We start from the raw sequence: 25,056 nt of genomic DNA on the forward strand, positions 1-25,056 counted from the left end.
TCGTATGACATAGTGTTTTACCTGGTATCTCCTCCGTTAATCTCCTAACTTGTTGCCATGACCTGCTTCTCCCTGGGAACACCCTTATTCAACACCAGCATCCCAAGTTTGGTACTATAGCCCTTTTACACCTCTAAACTTCCTCTACTGATGCTTTCAGGTAAATAAAAGGTGCAGGTTTTTTTCATAATTCTATTTCAACAGTCCTGCAGGTTGTTTTAAAACCCACCAACAAACTGTGCCCAAGCTCTGTGTTTGAAAAACCAGTAATCTTGTATTTAACATGACCAAACATCAATATAGACAAAGAATTCAGTCACCTTCTAGTTTCACGCTGCTAGTGAAGTCGGATTTTATCAGAGTCTGACAGCGATTCCCTTCCTGATCAGAGTCCAGGTCCCTGAATGACCTCTTTGATCCAGTTCCTCCTGTCCTCTGGAGACAACCGATGACCCTTTAAATAAATGAAAAAAAGAATAAGCCATCCAGGAGTCCAAGCCTCTGTGAGTCTGAGCATTCAGCAGCATAGATTCTTTTTGGACTTTTTTTTTTACAACATACTCCATCATAGATTCCAGGGCCTGAAGGAACCTCTCTGATCATCTAGTCTGACAACATATATAACTCCAGCTGTTGAACATCCCAAAATAGAGCCTATCTCTTAGAAAAACACCTAATCTTCATTTAAAAACTACCAGTGTTGGAGAATTGTAAATTGTTCAGATGCTTAATTCCCCCTCACTATTCAAAAATGTGCACCTTTTTTGTAGTCAGAATATTTCTAGCTTTGACTTCCAGTCATTTGACCTTGTTATAGCTTTTTCTGCTATGCTGAAATATTTGTTCTTCATGTAGGTACTTACAGACTATGATCAAGTTACTTCTTTCTTAAGCTGAGTTTATTGTACTCCTTGAATATAACACTCTAAGGAATGTTTTCCAAATCTTTAATCATTCTTGTGACTCATCTCTCAATCTCCCCATTTGATTAACATCCTTCTTCAACTGTGCACTCCAAAACTAGACACAAGTATTCCACAGCGGTTGCGTCAGTGATAAATACAGAGGAAAAACAACCTCTCTTCTCCTTCTCAGGACTCCCCTGTGTTTATACCCGAAGACGGCATTCAGATGTTTGGCCACAGGACCGAACTTGGAGCTCATGTTCAACTGATTATTCACCATGACCTCTCAGTTGTCTCAGTCAATTCTGTAATACATCTCACACAATGCAATTTCAAGTTAACATAGTCCAAGCTCCACACTTATGCTTGACCTGAAGCAATATTTGTCAACCTTTCAAAGTGGGCGAACCCTTAATCAAATAAAAAATATTCACAACCCCATTATATTTACTATAAATAGTAAAATATTTATCAATGATAACAATAAGCCTATTTAATACAACTACTACATTTGAGCACAGAAATTTTGAAGCTTTTGATGGCCCCAAATATATTCTGGAAATTTTATTTTCTTTGCGTCAGAATTATAATAAAAAGGTCAATCCCTCACGTATCACCCAATTGCTTTTCATGTGACCACCCTCAGAGCAAACGACCAATTAGTTGCCAAAAAAGATCTAATTTGCTCTCAGCATCACAAACCATTAAATTGTATCTAGTAATTTCTCAGTTAAGCCTACAACTTGTGGTTGAAGTAGAGAATATCTTTTAGAAAGGTATTCAAACTCAATTTAAAGTCTTCATGTGATGGAATATCCACCAAATCTCTAGGTAAATTGTCCCAATAGTTAATAAATCTGACCCTTAAAAATGTGCACCATTCTTCTTGTTTGAATTTGTCTATCCTCAGCTTCAAATCACTGGATACTTTTTTTGATAGGTTAAAGAGTCTTCTACTATCACAAATGTTTTCCCTCCATAGGCACTTGTATGCTATGATAAAGTCATGTATGTCACTTTCCTTAAATAATCTAAATAGATTGAGCTTCGCTACTATATTCTATTGCTCCAGCACTACATTTACCTTCCTGAATTTTTCATTTGTACACCTTTTCTACAGCAGTGACATAACTAATGTGGTAGCTAAAGACCCACTTGAACAAACCCTATGGGCTGAAGAAGTTCAATCTATTTAGCTTAACCAAGAGACGTTTAAGGGGTGACTTGGTTAGAGTCAACATACCAATTTGGGACGCAAGTGGGCTCTTCCATGTAACAGAGAAACGCATAATGTGATCCATTGGATGGAAGTTGGAACAAGACAAATTCACTCTGGAAATAAGATGTGCATGTTTAAGAGGGTGGATAATTAACAATTGGAACAACTTATCGAGAGTTATGGTGGAGTCTCTGGGAATTTTTAGTGGTAATTTCTATGGCCTGTGTTAAAAAGGAGACCAGCCTGGATGATGACAATGATCCCTGCTAGCCTTCTAATCTATGAGCCATGGAACAGCATAGGGATAGCCATACCATAGTTTCATATCTTTACCTTTCCAGACTGGCTGAGCAATGGATGCTGTCATTCAGAAAAGAAACAGAAAACATCTTTCTCTGAAAATCTCTGTCTGTCTCTGTTGCTCTCTCAGAATCTCTCCTTCTCTGTGCCTCTGGAGAAAATCTTTGCCTTCAACCACTCTATAAATAAGTTTTGAAAGTGTGATGATTTCATCTGAGGACTGACAACACCAATAGAAAATTACCAGAACCAAGAAATCTCCTAGGACAACCTGAGATGGATGATCAAATTGAACACAAAAATGGTCATCTTTAAGGCTAAGATTTTTAAGATGACTAAGGCAGTTAGATGCAGAGCTCACATAATCTTTCAATGGGAGTTAGGTGCTCAAATCCCTTATGAATAATTGATAATCCCACTATAAATTGTCAAGGGAGAACTGGGTGATTAGTTCAACTTTTTTGAATTTTCCAACTTTTCATTTTTTCATGATTATTTCCATCAGAGATTGGAATCGTGCTGTGAAAGGAAACTGAAATATATTACTCTTAAACATGCATGAAGTTCTTTATCCCTTTTAAAAACCCTTCTATTGACCATGTTCTAAAATAAACAGATTGTAGGTGGAATGGGAAAGTAGTGTTTATTTGGGAGTGTAATTGTGTGAATAATGTTTTTTGCAGTTAGCTGGTAATTGAAAAAAAATAAAAATAATTTTTGGTTCAGAAATTAATGGGAAAAAAATTGGTGAATGCAAATGATAAAAACCCCCACACATTTCTTTTGGGTCAAATGACAAAATTGAAATGCATAGCTTTTAATATTGAGCCCGTAAAATGTTTTCTATTTTTCAAATCAAGGCAGTGGAATTTTGAAACACAAAGGTGGCTTTGCACTGAAAAACAGAGACATTTCCTGTGGGAAATGCTGCAATGAGACATTTGATTTTTTTTAAACACATGGCTAATACCCTTCAGTGAAACCAACATGAATTTGCAAAACCTGTATGTGTTGCTAAATGTGCATTTGAGCCCCAAAATAGTTTCAGCCACAAAAGGTCACCCACTTCTACTTCTGAGCACCTGCATGTGTGTTGTGCCATTTTTCAATGAGAATCACTTGATATTGAGATGGGACAGAATGACATTCCCTTTAGCAAATCCTATGGAAAGTTAGAATACTGTTCCAATAGCAGACTGCTAACAGTATTATTTTAGAGGCCACGAACAGAGAACAGATTTTTATCCAAAGATACACAAAAAGACTCAGGCTGTTCGGTGCAGTCTCCCAGAGAACCAGAGAAGGGCGACTGTCAATTCAGTGCCGGGCTTACAATGGCGCCAGTGGCTCCATGGAGCCAGGCCCATGCTCAGAAGGGCCCTGGCCTGCTCCACTTGCACTGCGCCCCGAGACCCCGCTGGCTCCCCCCGCCCACCACTTGCTCCTCTCTGCCTGCCTGCTGTCCAAGGGCTCCTCTCCACCGCCTGGCCCCACCCCCCTGCTTCTCTCTGCCCCCTGGCCGGACCCCAGTGCCCCTCTGGCTCCGGGTAGTCTCTGCTTCCCACCACCTGTGGGGCCCCGTCTGTCTCCCCGGAGCTGAGCCGTCTGGGACTGGTGCAGAAGCCTGGCCAGTCTCAGCTGGGGGGCGGGGGGGACGACGACAGTGTGGGGGAGGGAGGGCTTGGCTGGGCCTCTCCAGGCAAGAGTGTCTTGAGGGAGCCTGGCCAGGGCAGGCCCAGGCCTGACCGATCGCGTCACTCCCGAGGGGCTGGAGCGATTCCCGGCCCTGGGACCGGCCCTGGCTGTGCTGCCGGCTCAGCCCAGCAGACACAGTCGCCTCCCAGAGGGCCAGTGAGTGTGGCTGGGAGGCAGGACGTGGGGGAGTGGGTCTCTTAGGGGCCTGGGGGGGTGCTGGGCTGTGAGGGGGTGGGGAAGATCTGTGTGTGTTGGGGCACTAGGGAGTGGGGGTTCTGTGGGGGGCACTGGGCAGGCGTGGTGTTGTGCAGGGCACTGTGCATTTTGGAGGGGTCAGGGGGTGAGGGGCGCTAGGCATAGTGGGTCTGTGGGGGCTCTGGACATAGGGAGTTGGGGGGGTGTTGGGCAGGGGGAGCTGTGTGGCGCGGCATGGGCCAGCCCCCCAAGGGAAAGGGGCATGCTGGCAGCACAGGGCTGGGCAGACCACTGTGCATCTGGCAACTGCCGGTTTGTAAATAGTGCCCTCGCATTGGGCAGAGCAGGCTGTCCCTGCCATGCCATGCCCCATTGCCCCTGGCTGGCCCCTTGCTCTGCGGACTGACCTCCCCGCACCATCCTCCATTGCCCCTGGCTGGCCCCTTGCTCTGCGGAATGACCTCCCCGCGCCATGCCCCATTGCCCCTGGCTGGCCCCTTGCTCTGCGGAATGACCTCCCCGCGCCATGCCCCATTGCCTCTATGGGAGCCCACAAATACGTTTGGTGCCGGGCCCACAAAAGGTTAATCTGGCCCTGACTATAATAAGTTACTTTTTTAAAAAAGGTTTCAGAGTAGCAGCCGTGTTAGTCTGTATCCGCAAAAAGAACAGGAGTACTTGTGGCACCTTAGAGACTAACAAATTTATTAGAGCGAAAGCTTATACTCTAATAAATTTGTTAGTCTCTAAGGTGCCACAAGTACTCCTGTTCTTTTTTAAAAAAGGGAATGTAGTGAACCCAGAGTATTGTGCACCAGTCAGCTTCACTTCAAGACCTGGAAAGATATTGGAACAACTTGTTAAACAATCAATGTGCCAACACCGAGATGACACTAGTGAAATACAGAATAGCCAGCATGGATTTATCAAGAATAAATCTTGTCAAACAAACTTAATTTCCTTCTCTGAGAGGTTTAGGGGCCCTGTAGATAGAGGAGAAGCAGTAGACAGGATCTATCTAGATTGTAGTAAGGTTTTTGACACCGCTCCACATGACATTCTCATAAGCAAACTAGGGAAATGGGGTCTAGGTAAAATTACCCTTAGCTGGGTGCACAATTGGTTGAATGACCACATCCAAAGAGTAGTGACCAGTGGTTTGCTGACAAACTCGGAGGGAGTATCTAGTGGGGTCTCCAGGGGGTCAGACCTGGATCTGGTACAGTTCATTATTTTCACCGATGACTTGCATAATGGAGTAGAAAGTATGTCTATAACATTTGCAGAAGACACCAAGCCATGATGTGTTGCAAGTACTTTGGAGGAGAGGGTTAGAATTCAAAACAACCTTGGCAAATTAGAAAATTGGAGTGAATTCAACAAGATGAAATTCAATAAAGAGAAATGCAAAATACTTCATGGAGGAAGGAAAAATCAAATGCAGAATTCCAAAATGGGGGGTGACTGGCAGGGCCAGCTCTAGCATTTTTGCCGCCCCAAGCACACACACACACACAAAACGCCCCAAGCACACACACACACACACACACAAAAAGCTGCGATCGAGATCGGCGGCAATTCAGCGGAAGGTCCTTTGCTCTGAGAGGGAGTGACGGCCCTGCCGTCAAATTGCCACCGAATGGCCGGATATGCCGCCCCCTCTTCATTTGCCACCCCAGGCACCTGCTTGCTAGGCTGGTGCCTGGAGCCAGCCCTGGTGACTGGCTAGGGGGTAGAAGTGCTGAAAAGTATCTGGGGCTAATACTGAATCACAAACTGGATATGAGTCAATAATGTGATGCAGTTGTTAGAAAGGATAATAGCATTCTGGGGCGTAATAACGGGAGAGCCGTAGGTAAAAAATTGGGGGCAATTGTCCCACTCAACATGCACTGGTGAGGCCTCAGCTGGAGTACTGTGTCCAGTTCTGGCCACCACATGTTAGCAAAGAGGTGGCTATAATGCAGTAGAAAGTGCGTCTATATAATTTGTAGATGGCAGCAAGTTGGGAGGTGTTGCGATTACTTTGGAGGACAGGATTAGAATTCCACATGACCTCGATACATGAGAGAATTGGTGCTTTCATTTCAGCACCTCCTTTTTCTTTGAGGAGTAATTATTTGTGTTCCAGATTTCAAGTGTAAGTGTGAAAATATTTTTTCCCCACAGTACTTATTACTATGGGTGAAACAGAAAAACAATGTGAAAATTAGAGCATCTGAAATGCTTAGTCAATCTGGTACAATGAGAATGGAAGACAGGCGGTGGGGAGGGTCTGGTGGGAAATCTAGAACTACATTTTATGGATCCAAAATGTGTTCTCCTTCTGCATCAGAATGAAACCAAGACCTTTTGTCATTAATTATGAAACAGATTTGCTGTTCAGGACAGTGTTGTTGGTCAATTCTAGAAAGAAAAACAGCACTGATCCTAGAGGCTAATGTCTTGGATTATGGCTTGGAACTGGGGAGACTCAGGTTCCAATCACTATTTGGCCTGATTTGAAGTTGGGAGCTCGACAGGTGTCTTTCACAGGATCTGCAGTTGAAGAATCTCTCTCTCTAAGAATTTGTTCTGTATCTGAGAAACCGCTATACTGTGACTAACATTCTACTGCTACTGATAGACATGATGAAAATCTGAAATCTCACCTCAGAGGTAGTCGGATTTTGCATGTTTATCTCTACAGACTAGGATATCAATCCATTGGATTGGTGAGCAAGACTTGGACTCAAAAATCCTAACTTCAGAGCCTAGGTCAGCCACAGATTTTTTTTCCAGACCTTAGGCAATTCAGTTCCTATATCCTTTCCTTAGTTATTTAGATATAAAAAATCCAGACAGTGTTGTCCTACCCCACAAGGGTGTTGTGAAGTTTTCAGAAGCTGCAGTGATAACTAAAGAAGTGGTGTACATATATCTAGTGCCAAGTGCTATTGAAAGTCGTGTAATAAAAGGAAGTTTACTCTGCTACTCTCAATGAAGTGTGAGTTCTGTGAATCATTGCACATTGATTTCCAGGGTCTGACAATTCAGCACTTTCAAGAAAGGCTTAATAATTCTTACCATTTCCTTGAACACTAGCATTCAATGAATCTTTATTTATAAAAAAACACCATGTGAATCATTACACAAAACTTGGCTACACATAGATAGATTCATGCCTTTCTATTATCCCTCCATTGCTTTTCTTGTATCTATTTGGAACCATGTCACTGATTGGGGAACAACTTTGCAGTACCCATCCTAAAGGCTTCTCTCAGGGCGAGTTTGACAGTCTTGTTTCTGAGGCTGTAGATAAAAGGGTTGAGGAAAGGGTACAGTACGGTGTTCAGCAGAGCCACCCCTTTGTTGATATCTGAGGAGGCACTTCCTGAAGGCCTGACGTACAAAACAATGCAGCTTCCATACCCAATTGCCAAAGATGTGAGATGGGAACTACAGGTAGCAAAAGCTTTCCGTCTGCCTGTGGCTGTTGGGATTCGGAGAATAGAGAATAAGATGCTCACATATGACAACATCGTTAGGCATAATGAGCTCAGCACTATGGTTGAGATCAAAATGGAATCCACCCTTCTAACCCCACTGGTGTCAGTGCAGGAGAGTTGAAAAACGGGTTCCTTGTCACAAAAGAAATGGTTGATCACATTTGGCCCACAGAATCTCAGCTTCAAAATCAGGACCATCCGTAAACTTATAACTGTGAAACTTCCCACCCATGAGCCAAGCACTAGTTGGATGCAGAGTCTCTGATTCATGATGGTGGTGTATTGCAAAGGGCGGCAGATGGCAGCATAGCGATCAAAGGACATGACCACTAGGAGAGCTGACTCTGTACCACCTAAGGCAAAATAGAAGAAAGACTGAGCCATGCAGCCGTGGAATGAAATGGTTTTGCTGACTGAGAGAAAGTTCAGCATCAGCTTAGGAATTGTGACCGAGGTGAACCAGATTTCGAGGAAGGACAAATTGGCGATGAAAAAGTACATGGGAGAGTGGAGTCGATGATCCACCCACACTATGAAAATGATGACCACGTTGCCCATTACTGTGATCAGGTAGGTGAGGAGAAGAACCAGGAAGAGGAATATCTTCAGTTGCTCTCTAAGGCTGGAAAATCCCACGAGGATGTACACAGACACGGCCGTTTTGTTTCTTTCCTCCATGTCTAACATCAGCGTTGTCTGTGGAAAGAGTTACAGTGAAAATAAGAGCATGCTATCCAGGAGTCCAAGTCTCAGTGTCTCTGAGCACCCAGCAGCACATGTTCTTTTATGTTTTTGTCTTGCCACATAATTCCACCAGGAATTCATGGATTCCTGGGACAGCAGGGACCTTTGTGATCACCTCATCTGACTGCCTGTATAACTCCTGCCATTCAACTCGCCCCCCCCCCCCAATGCCTTTTAACTAGCGCCTATCTTGTGGGGAAACATCCCATCTTCATTTAAATGTTGCCAGTGATGGAGAATCCACCACAGCCCTTGGCGAGTTGTTCAAATGGTTATTTCCTCTCACTATTAAAAAAAGTGCATCTTAGGTCCAATCTGAATCTTTCTATCTTTCTATCTTTCACTTCCAGACGTTTGGTATTGTTATACATTTTTCTGATTGATTGAAATATTTGTTCTCCAGGTAGCTACTTATAGACTGTGAACAAGTTACATTTTAAATTTCTCTTTGCTAAAATAATTATATTAAGTTCCTTCTGTCTGTCACAATACATAATGTTTTCAAAAGCTTTTATCATTCTCCTGGCTCATCTCTGAACCCTTGCCCATTTATCAGCATCCTTCCCCAACTGAGAACACTAGAATATAAATACATATGGAGATATACCTATCTCATAGAGCTGGAAGGGACCCTGAAAGTTCATCAAGTCCAGCCCCCTGCCTTCACTAGCAGGACCAAGTACTGATTTTGCCCCAGAGCCCCAAGTGGCCCCCTCAAGGATTGAACTCTCAACCCTGGTTTAGCAGGCCAGTGTTCAAACCACTGAGCTATCCCTCCCCCAGAATTGGGCAGAGGATTCCAGCAGCTGTTGCATCAGTGGCAAATACAAAGGAAAAATAACCCCTGGAGATTCTCAAGGTTTCCCTGTTTTCACACCCAAGGATTGCATTAGACTTTTTGGCCACATCACCTTGCTGGAAGCTGATGTGCAACTGATTATTCAGAATGACTCTGGGTCTTTTTCAGAGTCAATTTTCCTAAAGACGTCCCATATCCATGTCTCATACATTGCAATTTTGAATTAACATAATCCCATCTGCACACTTATGGCTGACCTGGAGCAATGTCTTTCCGCCTTTTAAAGCTGGTGAACCATCAATCAAAGTAAAAATGTTCACAATCCCATTCCATTAAGTATAAAGAGTAAAAGTGCTGTCAATGATAACAATGATAACCCTACTGAATTCAACTACCACATCTGATCTCAGTAACTTTGAAAGTTTTCACCACTCCAAGTTTATCCTGGAAATTTAATTTTCTTTGCTGAGAATTATAATAAAAAATTCAATGCTTCATAAGCTCTCTGTTGCCTTGCATGGCATCACCCCCAGAGGACAAGACAAATCAATTGAGAAACGCAGATCTATTCTGCTCTCAGCATCACATACGTCATAGAACTGTATCTAGTCATTTCTCCATTCAGCCCACAATTTGAGGTTAAATAGAGGATATCTTTCAGAAAGACCTTTAAACTCAATTTAAAGAGTTCAAGTAACAGAATATCCACCACATCCCTATGTAAATTGTCCCAATAGTTAATTCTCACTCTTAAAAATGTGCATCTTACTCCCAGTTTGAATTTGTCTATCTTCAGCTTCTGCCTCACTAAAAAGTCATCACCTGTCAGAAATCTCTTCTCCATGGAGGCAATTGAACCCATGATCAAGACATCTCCGAACCTTTTCTTCAATAAGGTCAATAGATTGAATTTCACTACTATCGTCTATAGTTCACCTTGCTACATTCTTCTTTTATAGCCCTTTGCTACCACAGTGACATGAGAAATGCAGTAACTGAAGACTGACTTAAACAAACCTTATAGTGATTGACTCAAGGAGCTCACTGTACCTAGCTTTAAAGAAGAGATGTTTAAGGGATGATTTGGTACAGTCCGGAGTACCTATTTTGCGAGTAAATGGGCTCATCCACCTAGCAGAGTCAGGCATAACAAGACCCATTGGCTGAAAGTAGAAGCTAGAAGAATTTGAGACTGGAAATAAGGAGTAAATTTTAAAGACTGAAGATAATTAAGAGTAGGAAGAACTTACTGAGGGTTGTGATGGAGTATCCATCACTGACAATTTTTAAATCAAGATTTTTTTTTTCTAAACGATCTGCTCTAGGAATTTTTACTGGGAAGTTCCATGGCCTGTGTCATAGAGAAGGACAGACCAGATAATCACAATGGGACTTTCTGGCCTTCTAAGCTATGAATTTATGTCCCATGGGACAAGCATAGAAACAGCCATACCATGCTTTCATATCTTTCCCTTTCCAGACCGGCCCGAGCAATGCATGCAGTCATTCAGAAATGAAAAAGAAAATACATCTCTCTTTCTCGGAGTTTTTCTCTGTCTCTGTTGCTCTCTCATCTTCTCTCCTTCTCTGTGCAGCTGAAGAAAAGTCTTTGCCTTCAGCCACTCTATAAATAAGGTTTTGAAAGTTCTATGATTTCCTTTGAAAATTTACAACACCAATGGGAAATTACCAGAGGCAAGAAATCTCCTAGGACAACCTGAGATGCGTGCTCAAATTGAACACAAAAATGGTCATCTTTAAGGCTAAGTTTTTCAAAAAGCTTAAGGGAGTGAGGTGCAGAGCTCCCATGATCTTTCCATGGGATTTAGGTGCTCAAATCTCTTACTAATCTTTGAAAATCCCACCAAAAACAGATAAAGCAGAACTGGATGATTCATTCAGCTTTTTGAGTTTCACATATTTTGATTTTTTTTTCAATTATAGTTTCCATCAAAGTTTGGATTGATGTTGTGAAAGGCAATGGAAAATATCACTCTTAACCACTCATAAAGTTCTTTAACCCTTTTGCAAATCTTTCTATTGATCATGTTCTAAAATAAAGATTGTAGGTGGAATGGCAAAGTAGTGTTTGTTTGAGAGTATAACAGTGTGGTTAGCTAGCACTTAAAAATGAAAAATAGGTTCATGTTGAACCAAAAATTAATGAAAAAAGGTTTGGTGAAAGCAAAATATAAAAAATAGTATGCATTACTTTTGGGTCAAGGATAAAATTGAAATGTATAGTTTTTAACTGTGACTGTTAAAATTTTTTCTATTTTTTTAAAATAAGAGTAAAGGATATTTTGAAACAAATTGTTGCTTTGCGCTCAAATCTGAAACGTTTAATGTGGAAAATACAGCAATGAAACATTTTGATTTTTTCCAAAAAATATTGCCAAATACACGTCAATGAAACCAACATGAATTTTCAAAACCTGTAAGTTTGTTCTCCATGTTCATAGAAGGAGGGCATGAAGTAATGGGCTTAATCTGGAGCGAGGGAGATTTAGGTTAGATATTAGGAAAAAATTCCGACTGCAAGCGTAGTTCAGCACGAAAATCGGCTTCTGAAGGAAGGTTGTGGAATCCCCATCATTCGAGGTTTTATAACTAGTTGGACAAATATCCGAGTGGGATGGTCTGTTCCTTTGTGCCACAGCACAGGCAGCTGGGTTATACGACCTCTCGATGTTCTTTCAAGCCCCACATTTCTTGCTTTTTATTAACGTGAGGGTGAAATGCTAGGTTGTGATACGCTACAAAACTAGGTTTCGGGGCCTAGAATGGGGTACTTTCCTCTCTGAATCAGCACTGGTGCCGGTTCCCATGAACAGCTCTGAGATACAATGTGCTCCAGGAAGCAGTATGCCTAACTCAATAGATGATGCTATTTTCTTTGAGTCTACACTGCCCTCGATGCCCCTGTGTGGTGCTGGGAAGTGCTGGACAGCAGGGGCCTTTTTGTCTCACAATAGAAAATGACTTCAGGAAGCTTCATCACTCAAACACTCAGTTCTCTATCTGTGTAACAAATATGGACAGTGCTTTTCTGTGCCCCCAGGGTGTAGTGAAGGGCTCAGAAACTACAGTGATGCTGACAACATTAGAGCCTGACAGACACTTGGTACCCGAGTCCTGAAGGAAGCTCGCTCTGCTTCTCTCAATGAAGTGTTTGTTCTATGATTTGCATTGATCTCAATTGTCCGACAGCTTAGCACTTTGAAGAGACTTAATTATTCTAATTATTTCCATGAAAAACAGAATGCACTGACCGTTTATTTACAGAGCATACAGATGGAGAAAGGATCATTACACATAATTTGTCTAGCAGATTGACTCCCGCCCATTCATTGTCTTTTGGTTGCTTTGATTGTGTCTATACAGAAGCATGTCATAGATTGGGGAATAATTTTGCTGTTCCCCGACTAAAGGCTTCTCTCAGGGCGAGTTTGACAGTCTTGTTTCTGAGGCTGTAGATAAAGGGGTTGAGGAAAGGGTACAGTACGGTGTTCAGCAGAGCCACCCCTTTGTGAAGATCCAAAGAGGAATTGCCTGAATGAATGGTATACAAAACAATGCAGCTTCCATAGACAATTGCTAAAGCTGTGAGATGGGAACCACAGGTTGAAAATGCTTTCTGTCTGCCTGTGGCTGTTGGGATTCGCAGAATAGAGAAGAAGATGCTTCCATAAGACAACATGGTTAAACATAATGAACTCAGGACTACAGTTGAGATCATAATGGAATCCACCTTTCTAACTCCACTGGTGTCAGTGCAGGAGAGTTGGAAAAGGGGTTTGTTGTCACAGAAGAAATGGTTGATCACATTCGGCCCACAGAATCTCAGCTTCGAAATCAGGACCATACGTACACTGACAACTACAAAGCTTTCCACCCATGAACCAAGGACCAGTTGGACGCAGAATCTCTGATTCATGATGGTGGCGTATTGCAAAGGGCGGCAGATGGCAACATAGCGATCAAAGGACATGACCACTAGGAGGCAGAACTCTGTACAACCCAAGGCAAAATAGAAGAAGGTCTGGGCCATGCAGCCGTGGAATGAAATGGTTCTGCTGATTGACAGAACGTTCAGCATCAGTTTAGGGCTCATGACCGAGGTGAACCAGATTTCCAAGAAAGACAAATTGGCGATGAAAAAATACATGGGAGAGTGGAGTCGGCGATCCACCCACACTATGAAAATGATGACCACGTTCCCTGTTACTGTGAACAGGTAGGTGAGGAGAAGAACAAGGAAGAGGAAAATTTGCAGTTTCTCACCAAGGCTGGAAAATCCCAGTAGGATGAATTCAGACACAGCCGTTTCATTTCTTTCCTTCATGTCCAACATCAGCCTTGTCTGCAGAAAAAGTAACAGTGAAATAATAGCATGCCATTTTCACAGATTATTGGATATTAAAACTAGATGGAAGCTTGTAATCTTCTGACTCTGTCCATAGCATATGACATAGGATTTTTCCTAATCACTCTTCCGTTAATCTCCTACCTTGTTGACACAAGCTGCTCCTCCCTGGGAACACACTGTTTTTCAACATCAGCATCCCAAATTTGGTACTACAGCTCTTTTACACCTCTGCTGTTCCTCTCCTGGCACTTTCAGGTAAATAAAGGATGTGTTTTTTTTCATAATTCTATTTCAAGTGCCGTGCAGGTCATTTTAAATCCCACTGACAAACTGTGTCTCTGAGTTCTGTGTTTGAAAAACCGGTAATCTTGTATTTAGCCTGACCAAACATCAATATAGACATAGAATTCGGTCACCTTCTATTTTCATGCCACTAATAAAGCCAGATTTTATCAGAGTCTGGCAGTGATTCCCTTCCTGATCAGGGTCCAGCTCCCTGAATAATCTCTTTGATCCAGTTCCCTCTGTTCTCTGGAGACAACCGATGACCCTTTAAATAAATTAACAAAAAATCCAAATCAGCCATCCAGGAGCCCAAGCCTGTGAGTCTGAGCATGCAGCCGTATAGATTCTTTTGGAGATTGTTTTTTACAACATACTCATCATAGTGGGCTCTTCTGGCCCTGGGATCTATGGTCATCTAGTCTGACCTCCTGTATAACTTCAGCCATTTAACTTCTCCACAATGATGCCTTTGGAATTAGAGCCCATCTATTAGATAAACACCTCATCTTGATTTAAATATTAACAGCGCTGGAATATCCACCAACACACTTCTTCAGATGGTTAATTCCCCTCACTAGACAAAAATTCACACCTCAATTCCACTCTGAATTTCTCTAGCTTTGACTTCCAGTCATCTATCCTTGTTATAGCTTTTCCTGCTACACTGAAATGTTTGTTCTCCATGTAGATACTTACAAACTAGGATCAAGTTACCCTTTAAGTTTCTCTCTGTTCAGCTGAGAATTTTGTGCTCCTTAAGTGTAACACTCTAAGGAATGACGAAGAGTCCTGTGGCACCTTATAGAAAGAATGCTTCCCAAATCTTCAATCATTCTTGTGGTTCATCTCTGAATCTTTTCTACAATAATCTAAATAGACTCAACTTCACTGCTATCTTCTATTGCTCCACCATTACAGCTACCTTTCAAAAACTGTCCTTGAACCCCTTTTCTACAGCAGTGACATAACTAATGCAGTAGCTAAAAACCCATTTGAATAAGCCCTATAGACTCAAAGTGTTGTATCTATTTATCTTAAGAAAGAGAAGTGTAAGAGGTGACTTGGTTTGAGTCTAAAGTACAAAGTTGGGAAGCAAGTGGGCTCTTCCCTCTGGCAGAGAAACGCATAAGATGATCCATTGGATGGAAGTTGAAACAAGACACATTCACTCTGGAAATAAGTTGGACATTTTGAAGAGGGAGGATAATTAACAATTGGAACAACTTGCCAAGGATTATGGTGGAGTCTCCATCGCTGACCATTTTTAAATCAAGATTGAATGTTTTTATCTCAAAGATCTGCTCAAGGGAATTTTACCAGGAATCTCTATGGCCTGTGTTATAAAGGAGACCAGCCTAGATGATCACAATGTTCTAGTCTATTAATCTATGAATTATGAACCATGGGACAAGCATAGGCATAGCCATACCATAGTTTCATATCTTTCCCTTTCCAGACTGGCTGAGCAATGGATGCTGTCGTTTAGAAAAGCAAAAGAAAACACCTCTGTCTTTCTCTGAAAATCTCTGTCTCTCTGTCTCTGTTGCTCTCTCAGAATCTCTCCTTCTCTGTGCATCTGGAGAAAGTCTTTGCCTTCATCCACTCTATAAATAACATTTTGAAAGTGTGATGTTTTCATCTGAAGCCTTGCAACACCAGTGGGAAATTGCCAGAGTCAAGAAATCTCCTAGGACAACCTGAGTTGCATGATCAAATTGAACACAAAAATGATCAACTTTAACTCTAAGATTTTTAAGAAGACTAAGGCAGTTGGATGCAGAGTTCCCATGATCTTTCGATGGGATTTAGGTGCTCACATCCCATAGGGATCTTTGAAAATCCTACCATAAACTGTAAAGGCATAATTGGGTGATTAATTCATCTTTTTTGAATTTCCCAACTTTTCATTTTTTTCATGATTATTTCCATCAAAGTTTGGAATCATGCTGTGAAAGGAAACTGAAAAATATTATTCTTAAACATGCATGAAGTTCTTTGCCCTTTTTGAAAACCTTTCTATTGATCATAGTCTAAAACAGGGATCGGCAACCTTTGGCACGTGTCCCACCAGGGTAAGCACCCTGTCGGGCCGGGTCAGTTTATTTACCTGCCACATCTGCAGGTTCGGCCGATCGCGGCTCCCACTGGTGGAAGCGGTGCGGGACGAGGGATGTGCTAGGATTATTTTCACTGACTTTTATAATGGAGTAGAAAGTGTATCTATAAAATTTGCAGATGACACCAGGCTTTGATGTTTTGCAAGTACTTCAGGGGACAGGATTAGAATTCAAAACGACCTTGACAAATGAGAAAATTGGTCTGAATTCAACAAGATGAAATTCAGTGAAGACTAGTGCGAAGTACTTCAGTTAGGAAGGAAAAATCAAATGCACAACTACAAAATGAGGAGTGACTGGCTGGTGGTAGAAGTGCTGAAAAGTATCTGCGGATGATACCAAACTGGGAGGGATTGCAACTACTTTGGAGGACAGGGTCATAATTCAAAATGATCTGGACAAATTGGAGAAATGGTCTGAGTTAAACAGGATGAAGTTTAACAAAGACAAATGCAAAGTGCTCCACTTAGGAAGGAAAAATCAATTTCACACATACAGAATGGGAAAAGACTGTCTAGGAAGGAGTACGGCAGAAAGGGATCTAGGGGTTATAGTGGACCACAAGCTAAATATGAGTCAACAGTGTGATGCTGTTGCAAAAAAAGCAAACATGATTCTGGGATGCATTAACAGGTGTGTTGTGAGCAAGACACGAGAAGTCATTCTTCCGCTCTACTCTGCTCTGGTTAGGCCTCAGCTGGAGTATTGTGTCCAGTTCTGGGCGCCGCATTTTAAAAAAGATGTGGAGAAACTGGAAAGGGTCCAAAGAAGAGCAACAAGAATGATTAAAGGTCTTGAGAACATGACCTATGAAGGAAGGCTGAAAGAATTGGGTTTGTTTAGTTTGGAAAAGAGAAGACTGAGAGGGGACATGATAGCAGTTTTCAGGTATATAAAAGGGTGTCATAAGGAGGAGGGAGAGAACTTGTTCACCTTAGCCTCTAAGGATAGAACCAGAAACAATGGGTTTAAACTGCAGCAAGGGAGGTCTAGATTGGACATTAGGAAAAAGTTCCTAACTGTCAGGGTGGTTAAACACTGGAACAAATTGCCTAGGGAGGTTGTGGAATCTCCGTCTCTGGAGATATTTAAGAGTAGGTTAGATAAATGTCTATTAGGGATGGTCTAGGCAGTATTTGGTCCTGCCATGCGGGCAGGGGACTGGACTCGATGACCTCTCGAGGTCCCTTCCAGTCCTAGAATCTATGAATCTATGAATCTATGAATCTGGGGCTAATAGTGAATCACAAACTGAATATGAGTCAATAATGTGATGCAGTTGTTACAAAGGATCAGAGCCGGCTCTAGCTTTTTTGCTGCCCCAAGCAGCAAAAAAAAGCACTGCCCCCCAGGTCCCCCGCCGAGCGCCGGGCCGCACCGCCCCCCCCAGCTGAGCGCCGCACCGCCCCCCCGCCGAGCGCCGCAGGAACCCCCCCCAGAGCGCCGCCCCCCCGAGCCGCCCCCCGCCGAGCGACGTGCGCCGGAGCCCACCCCCCCCTGCGCCGAGCCCCGCGACGCCCCCTGCCGCCAGAGCCCGCCCCCACCCCCTGCCAAGTGCCGCCAGAAGCCCCCTCCAGCGCCGCGCCCGCGACGCACCCCCCCCCAAGTGCCGAGCCCCACTCCCCCCAGCGCCGAGCACCGCGCTGCCGGAGCCCGCCCCTGCCCCCCACCGAGCGCCGCCGGAACCCCCTTCCAGAGCCGCGCCCGCTTAGGAGCCCGCCCCTGCCCCCCACCGAGCCCCGTGCAACCGGAACCCGCCCCCCCAGCGCCAAGCCCCGTGCTGCCGGAGCGCCCCCCCCCCCCCCCGCGGAATGCCACGCCACGCTCCCTCCGCCGCCCCTTACCAGGTGCCGCCCCAAGCATGTGCTTGGGTGCCTGGTGCCTAGAGCCGGCCCTGCAAAGGATAATATCATTCTGGGGTGTAATAACAGGAGAGCCGTAGGTAAGAAATTGGGGGCAATTGTCCCGCTCTACTTGCACTGGTGAGGCCTCAGCTGGAGCACCCTGTCCGGTTCTGACCACCACATGTTAGGAGAGAGGTGGATAAAATGGAAAGAGTCCAGAGGAGAGCAACAAAAATGATAAAAGGTTGAGAAAACTTGACCTATGAGGGGAGATATTTTAAAATGGGTCTGTTTTGTCTTGAGAAGAGTGGGGTGCACCTTATAGCACTCTTCCAATCTGTTACGGGCTGTTATAAAAAGGACCATGATGAATTCTTCTCTATGTCTGCTAAAGGTAGGACAAGAAGTAATGGGCTTCATTTTCAGAAAGGGAGATACAGGTTAGATATTGGAAAAAACATTCCTATTACAATGGTAGTTACATTCTAGAATTGGCGTCCAAGGGTGGGTCTGGAATCCCTGTCACTGGAGGTTTTAAAGAACAGTTGGACAAACACATGTGAGGGATGGTCTAGGTCAGTGGTTCCCAAACTGGGGTGTGTGAACCCCGGGGGGTTTGCAAAATGTTATAGAGTGTTATCGGGTAAAAAAATCCCTAATGGCGGACAGAGCTGTGCCTAGGGACCCTGGGCAGCCCGGGGCCAGCGGCCCGGAGCCCCTGGACTTCCAAGAGCTAAGCAGATCAAAGCAAGCATCTCTATCACATTGAGGAGATTTAAACTTCAAGACTCCTTATAAGAAATGGAAAAGGAGGTGGATATTTTTTGCTGTTTTTTAAATTAATTAGGCAGCTAATGTTATTTTTAAAATTATGATGAAGAACAAGTTTAAGCTTTGTTGTAACATGTGTTGTTTGTCTGGACTGCTCAAGACCTGAACACTTGTGTAGGAGGAACTCTTTGAGTTGGCTTCTTAAATACCTTCGTGCTGTTTCCCATCTGATACAGGAGCCCTGTGCAAAGTGATACAAGCTACGACAGTGAGATCTTGGCAGAGTGTTGCCATTTTCATAACGTAATAAAAATACTGTAATGATAAATAATAATAAATAATAAATAGTGTGTAATAAGCATGTCATAAAAACAAATTTTATATTTCCAAGATCATTGATTTTCTCATTTATACTCAGGTAAAGGGGAAAATCCCTGGAAATATTCATTGTTAGGAGGGGGTTCGCGAGACTTGGCATTTTAGTGAAAGGGGTCATAGGTTGTTACAGTTTGGGAACCACTGGTCTAGGTTTGAGTGGCTCTACCTCTGCGCAGGGAGCTGCATTAGATGACCTCTCAAGGTCCCTTCCACGCCTGCATTTCTAGGAGTCTACAAGTGTCAGGGGATAGTTTTAGGCTGTAATGTGCTGCAAAGAACAGGGAGGAGGGCTCAGGACAGGTTGCTACTCTCTCCGATTCAGCACAGATCTCGATCCCAAGAACATCACTATGGGTCAATTAGCTTCAGGGAGCTGTGTGCCTCACTCAGTACAAGATGTTATATTCTGTCAGTGAATTCTGACCCCCGTGCCCAGGTGTGATTCTAGGAGGCAGTGGGGACTTTTTCCCCCGAACAAGAAAGAAGGATTTCCACAAGATTCATCAGCCAAGAGTATAGTGTCCTGTAGGAGGGAGGGGAGAATATTTAATTTTAAGCAGCAAAACCAATGTCTTGGAACATGGGAGATGCAGATTCCAAACACTATATGGCCTGATTTGAACCTGGGAGTTGATCCGGTGTCTTTCACATCCCAGGCATGTCTGCTAACCAGCAGGATCTGCAGCTGAAGAATCTCTCTCTGGCAATTTGTTCTGTATTTGAGAAATCTCCATAATGTGATTAACCTTCTACAGCTACTAAGAGAAATGATGAAGGTCTGAAATCTGGCATTAGAGATATGAGGCTATTGAATATTTCTCCATACATCCTGTGGTCTTGGTCCACTGGATCTTTGAGCAACACTTGGACTCGGGAAACCTGACTTAAATCCTAGCACAGCCATAGATTTCTTGTCTGACCTTGGGCAATTCATTTATTCTAACCATTGGCTAAGTTCCTTATCTATAAAAATTAAAGATAACGTTTTCCTACCATGCAAGGGTGATGTGAAGTCCTCGGAAACCATAGGAATGAAGAGAAAAAAGTGCCTAACAGATATTTGGTACCCAAGTCCTACTGAAAGTGGTGTGGCCTGAAGGAAACTTGCTCTACTACTATCGATGTGGTGCTTGTTCTCTGGATAATTGCACATTGATCTCAAGTGGGTGATAGTTCAGCACTTTAAAGGAAGGTTTAATTATTCTAATTATTTCCTTGAATAATAGAATTGGCTGAACATTTATTCATAAAAAATACACATGAAGGAAGGAGTATTACACAAAATTGGGCTACAGATTAGTGGATTGATTCATGCCCTTCCATTATCTTTCTGTTGCTTTTCTTGTATCTATTTGGAAGCATGTCACAGATCGGGGAGCAACTTTGCAGTGCTCAACCTAAAGGTTTCTCTCAGGGCGAGTTTGACAGTCTTGTTTCTGAGGCTGTAGATAAAGGGGTTGAGGAAAGGGTACAGTACGGTGTTCAGCAGAGCCACCCCTTTGTGAAGATCCAAAGAGGAATTGCCTGAATGAATGGTATACAAAACAATGCAGCTTCCATAGACAATTGCTAAAGCTGTGAGATGGGAACCACAGGTTGAAAATGCTTTCTGTCTGCCTGTGGCTGTTGGGATTCGCAGAATAGAGAAGAAGATGCTTCCATAAGACAACATGGTTAAACATAATGAACTCAGGACTACAGTTGAGATCATAATGGAATCCACCTTTCTAACTCCACTGGTGTCAGTGCAGGAGAGTTGGAAAAGGGGTTTGTTGTCACAGAAGAAATGGTTGATCACATTCGGCCCACAGAATCTCAGCTTCGAAATCAGGACCATACGTACACTGACAACTACAAAGCTTTCCACCCATGAACCAAGGACCAGTTGGACGCAGAATCTCTGATTCATGATGGTGGCGTATTGCAAAGGGCGGCAGATGGCAACATAGCGATCAAAGGACATGACCACTAGGAGGCAGAACTCTGTACAACCCAAGGCAAAATAGAAGAAGGTCTGGGCCATGCAGCCGTGGAATGAAATGGTTCTGCTGATTGACAGAACGTTCAGCATCAGTTTAGGGCTCATGACCGAGGTGAACCAGATTTCCAAGAAAGACAAATTGGCGATGAAAAAATACATGGGAGAGTGGAGTCGGCGATCCACCCACACTATGAAAATGATGACCACGTTCCCTGTTACTGTGAACAGGTAGGTGAGGAGAAGAACAAGGAAGAGGAAAATTTGCAGTTTCTCACCAAGGCTGGAAAATCCCAGTAGGATGAATTCAGACACAGCCGTTTCATTTCTTTCCTTCATGTCCAACATCAGCCTTGTCTGCAGAAAAAGTAACAGTGAAATAATAGCATGCCATTTTCACAGATTATTGGATATTAAAACTAGATGGAAGCTTGTAATCTTCTGACTCTGTCCATAGCATATGACATAGGATTTTTCCTAATCACTCTTCCGTTAATCTCCTACCTTGTTGACACAAGCTGCTCCTCCCTGGGAACACACTGTTTTTCAACATCAGCATCCCAAATTTGGTACTACAGCTCTTTTACACCTCTGCTGTTCCTCTCCTGGCACTTTCAGGTAAATAAAGGATGTGTTTTTTTTCATAATTCTATTTCAAGTGCCGTGCAGGTCATTTTAAATCCCACTGACAAACTGTGTCTCTGAGTTCTGTGTTTGAAAAACCGGTAATCTTGTATTTAGCCTGACCAAACATCAATATAGACATAGAATTCGGTCACCTTCTATTTTCATGCCACTAATAAAGCCAGATTTTATCAGAGTCTGGCAGTGATTCCCTTCCTGATCAGGGTCCAGCTCCCTGAATAATCTCTTTGATCCAGTTCCCTCTGTTCTCTGGAGACAACCGATGACCCTTTAAATAAATTAACAAAAAATCCAAATCAGCCATCCAGGAGCCCAAGCCTGTGAGTCTGAGCATGCAGCCGTATAGATTCTTTTGGAGATTGTTTTTTACAACATACTCATCATAGTGGGCTCTTCTGGCCCTGGGATCTATGGTCATCTAGTCTGACCTCCTGTATAACTTCAGCCATTTAACTTCTCCACAATGATGCCTTTGGAATTAGAGCCCATCTATTAGATAAACACCTCATCTTGATTTAAATATTAACAGCGCTGGAATATCCACCAACACACTTCTTCAGATGGTTAATTCCCCTCACTAGACAAAAATTCACACCTCAATTCCACTCTGAATTTCTCTAGCTTTGACTTCCAGTCATCTATCCTTGTTATAGCTTTTCCTGCTACACTGAAATGTTTGTTCTCCATGTAGATACTTACAAACTAGGATCAAGTTACCCTTTAAGTTTCTCTCTGTTCAGCTGAGAATTTTGTGCTCCTTAAGTGTAACACTCTAAGGAATGACGAAGAGTCCTGTGGCACCTTATAGAAAGAATGCTTCCCAAATCTTCAATCATTCTTGTGGTTCATCTCTGAATCTTTTCTACAATAATCTAAATAGACTCAACTTCACTGCTATCTTCTATTGCTCCACCATTACAGCTACCTTTCAAAAACTGTCCTTGAACCCCTTTTCTACAGCAGTGACATAACTAATGCAGTAGCTAAAAACCCATTTGAATAAGCCCTATAGACTCAAAGTGTTGTATCTATTTATCTTAAGAAAGAGAAGTGTAAGAGGTGACTTGGTTTGAGTCTAAAGTACAAAGTTGGGAAGCAAGTGGGCTCTTCCCTCTGGCAGAGAAACGCATAAGATGATCCATTGGATGGAAGTTGAAACAAGACACATTCACTCTGGAAATAAGTTGGACATTTTGAAGAGGGAGGATAATTAACAATTGGAACAACTTGCCAAGGATTATGGTGGAGTCTCCATCGCTGACCATTTTTAAATCAAGATTGAATGTTTTTATCTCAAAGATCTGCTCAAGGGAATTTTACCAGGAATCTCTATGGCCTGTGTTATAAAGGAGACCAGCCTAGATGATCACAATGTTCTAGTCTATTAATCTATGAATTATGAACCATGGGACAAGCATAGGCATAGCCATACCATAGTTTCATATCTTTCCCTTTCCAGACTGGCTGAGCAATGGATGCTGTCGTTTAGAAAAGCAAAAGAAAACACCTCTGTCTTTCTCTGAAAATCTCTGTCTCTCTGTCTCTGTTGCTCTCTCAGAATCTCTCCTTCTCTGTGCATCTGGAGAAAGTCTTTGCCTTCATCCACTCTATAAATAACATTTTGAAAGTGTGATGTTTTCATCTGAAGCCTTGCAACACCAGTGGGAAATTGCCAGAGTCAAGAAATCTCCTAGGACAACCTGAGTTGCATGATCAAATTGAACACAAAAATGATCAACTTTAACTCTAAGATTTTTAAGAAGACTAAGGCAGTTGGATGCAGAGTTCCCATGATCTTTCGATGGGATTTAGGTGCTCACATCCCATAGGGATCTTTGAAAATCCTACCATAAACTGTAAAGGCATAATTGGGTGATTAATTCATCTTTTTTGAATTTCCCAACTTTTCATTTTTTTCATGATTATTTCCATCAAAGTTTGGAATCATGCTGTGAAAGGAAACTGAAAAATATTATTCTTAAACATGCATGAAGTTCTTTGCCCTTTTTGAAAACCTTTCTATTGATCATAGTCTAAAACAGGGATCGGCAACCTTTGGCACGTGTCCCACCAGGGTAAGCACCCTGTCGGGCCGGGTCAGTTTATTTACCTGCCACATCTGCAGGTTCGGCCGATCGCGGCTCCCACTGGTGGAAGCGGTGCGGGACGAGGGATGTGCTAGGATTATTTTCACTGACTTTTATAATGGAGTAGAAAGTGTATCTATAAAATTTGCAGATGACACCAGGCTTTGATGTTTTGCAAGTACTTCAGGGGACAGGATTAGAATTCAAAACGACCTTGACAAATGAGAAAATTGGTCTGAATTCAACAAGATGAAATTCAGTGAAGACTAGTGCGAAGTACTTCAGTTAGGAAGGAAAAATCAAATGCACAACTACAAAATGAGGAGTGACTGGCTGGTGGTAGAAGTGCTGAAAAGTATCTGCGGATGATACCAAACTGGGAGGGATTGCAACTACTTTGGAGGACAGGGTCATAATTCAAAATGATCTGGACAAATTGGAGAAATGGTCTGAGTTAAACAGGATGAAGTTTAACAAAGACAAATGCAAAGTGCTCCACTTAGGAAGGAAAAATCAATTTCACACATACAGAATGGGAAAAGACTGTCTAGGAAGGAGTACGGCAGAAAGGGATCTAGGGGTTATAGTGGACCACAAGCTAAATATGAGTCAACAGTGTGATGCTGTTGCAAAAAAAGCAAACATGATTCTGGGATGCATTAACAGGTGTGTTGTGAGCAAGACACGAGAAGTCATTCTTCCGCTCTACTCTGCTCTGGTTAGGCCTCAGCTGGAGTATTGTGTCCAGTTCTGGGCGCCGCATTTTAAAAAAGATGTGGAGAAACTGGAAAGGGTCCAAAGAAGAGCAACAAGAATGATTAAAGGTCTTGAGAACATGACCTATGAAGGAAGGCTGAAAGAATTGGGTTTGTTTAGTTTGGAAAAGAGAAGACTGAGAGGGGACATGATAGCAGTTTTCAGGTATATAAAAGGGTGTCATAAGGAGGAGGGAGAGAACTTGTTCACCTTAGCCTCTAAGGATAGAACCAGAAACAATGGGTTTAAACTGCAGCAAGGGAGGTCTAGATTGGACATTAGGAAAAAGTTCCTAACTGTCAGGGTGGTTAAACACTGGAACAAATTGCCTAGGGAGGTTGTGGAATCTCCGTCTCTGGAGATATTTAAGAGTAGGTTAGATAAATGTCTATTAGGGATGGTCTAGGCAGTATTTGGTCCTGCCATGCGGGCAGGGGACTGGACTCGATGACCTCTCGAGGTCCCTTCCAGTCCTAGAATC

The 25,056-nt window shown here is 42.8% G+C and overlaps 3 protein-coding genes across 3 annotated transcripts; all 3 read right to left on the minus strand.

The window, feature by feature from the left end:
• Positions 1–7,526: 7,526 nt before the first annotated feature.
• LOC128846203 (olfactory receptor 6M1-like) lies at positions 7,527–8,489 on the minus strand. Its single transcript, XM_054045232.1, has one exon. The coding sequence runs from the start codon at positions 8,487–8,489 to the stop codon at positions 7,527–7,529; it is 963 nt and encodes a 320-aa protein (XP_053901207.1).
• Positions 8,490–12,736: 4,247 nt separating this feature from the next.
• LOC128846998 (olfactory receptor 49-like) lies at positions 12,737–13,699 on the minus strand. The gene has a single exon (XM_054046316.1). It carries the CDS (start codon positions 13,697–13,699, stop codon positions 12,737–12,739), a length of 963 nt encoding a protein of 320 aa, XP_053902291.1.
• Positions 13,700–20,472: 6,773 nt separating this feature from the next.
• On the minus strand, positions 20,473–21,435 carry LOC128846999 (olfactory receptor 49-like). Its single transcript, XM_054046317.1, has one exon. The coding sequence runs from the start codon at positions 21,433–21,435 to the stop codon at positions 20,473–20,475; it is 963 nt and encodes a 320-aa protein (XP_053902292.1).
• Between the last annotated feature and the right edge of the window lie 3,621 nt (positions 21,436–25,056).

The sequence above is a fragment of the Malaclemys terrapin genome, chromosome 12, assembly GCF_027887155.1.
Source record: "Malaclemys terrapin pileata isolate rMalTer1 chromosome 12, rMalTer1.hap1, whole genome shotgun sequence".
In the NCBI taxonomy this organism is placed as follows: domain Eukaryota; kingdom Metazoa; phylum Chordata; order Testudines; family Emydidae; genus Malaclemys; species Malaclemys terrapin.

What these genes read in the sequence shown, in the direction of transcription:
- LOC128846998 (XM_054046316.1), bottom strand. Translation starts at nt 13,699, where the DNA reads ATGTTGGACATGAAGGAAAGAAATGAAACGGCTGTGTCTGAATTCATC.
- LOC128846203 (XM_054045232.1), bottom strand. Translation starts at nt 8,489, where the DNA reads ATGTTAGACATGGAGGAAAGAAACAAAACGGCCGTGTCTGTGTACATC.
- LOC128846999 (XM_054046317.1), bottom strand. Translation starts at nt 21,435, where the DNA reads ATGTTGGACATGAAGGAAAGAAATGAAACGGCTGTGTCTGAATTCATC.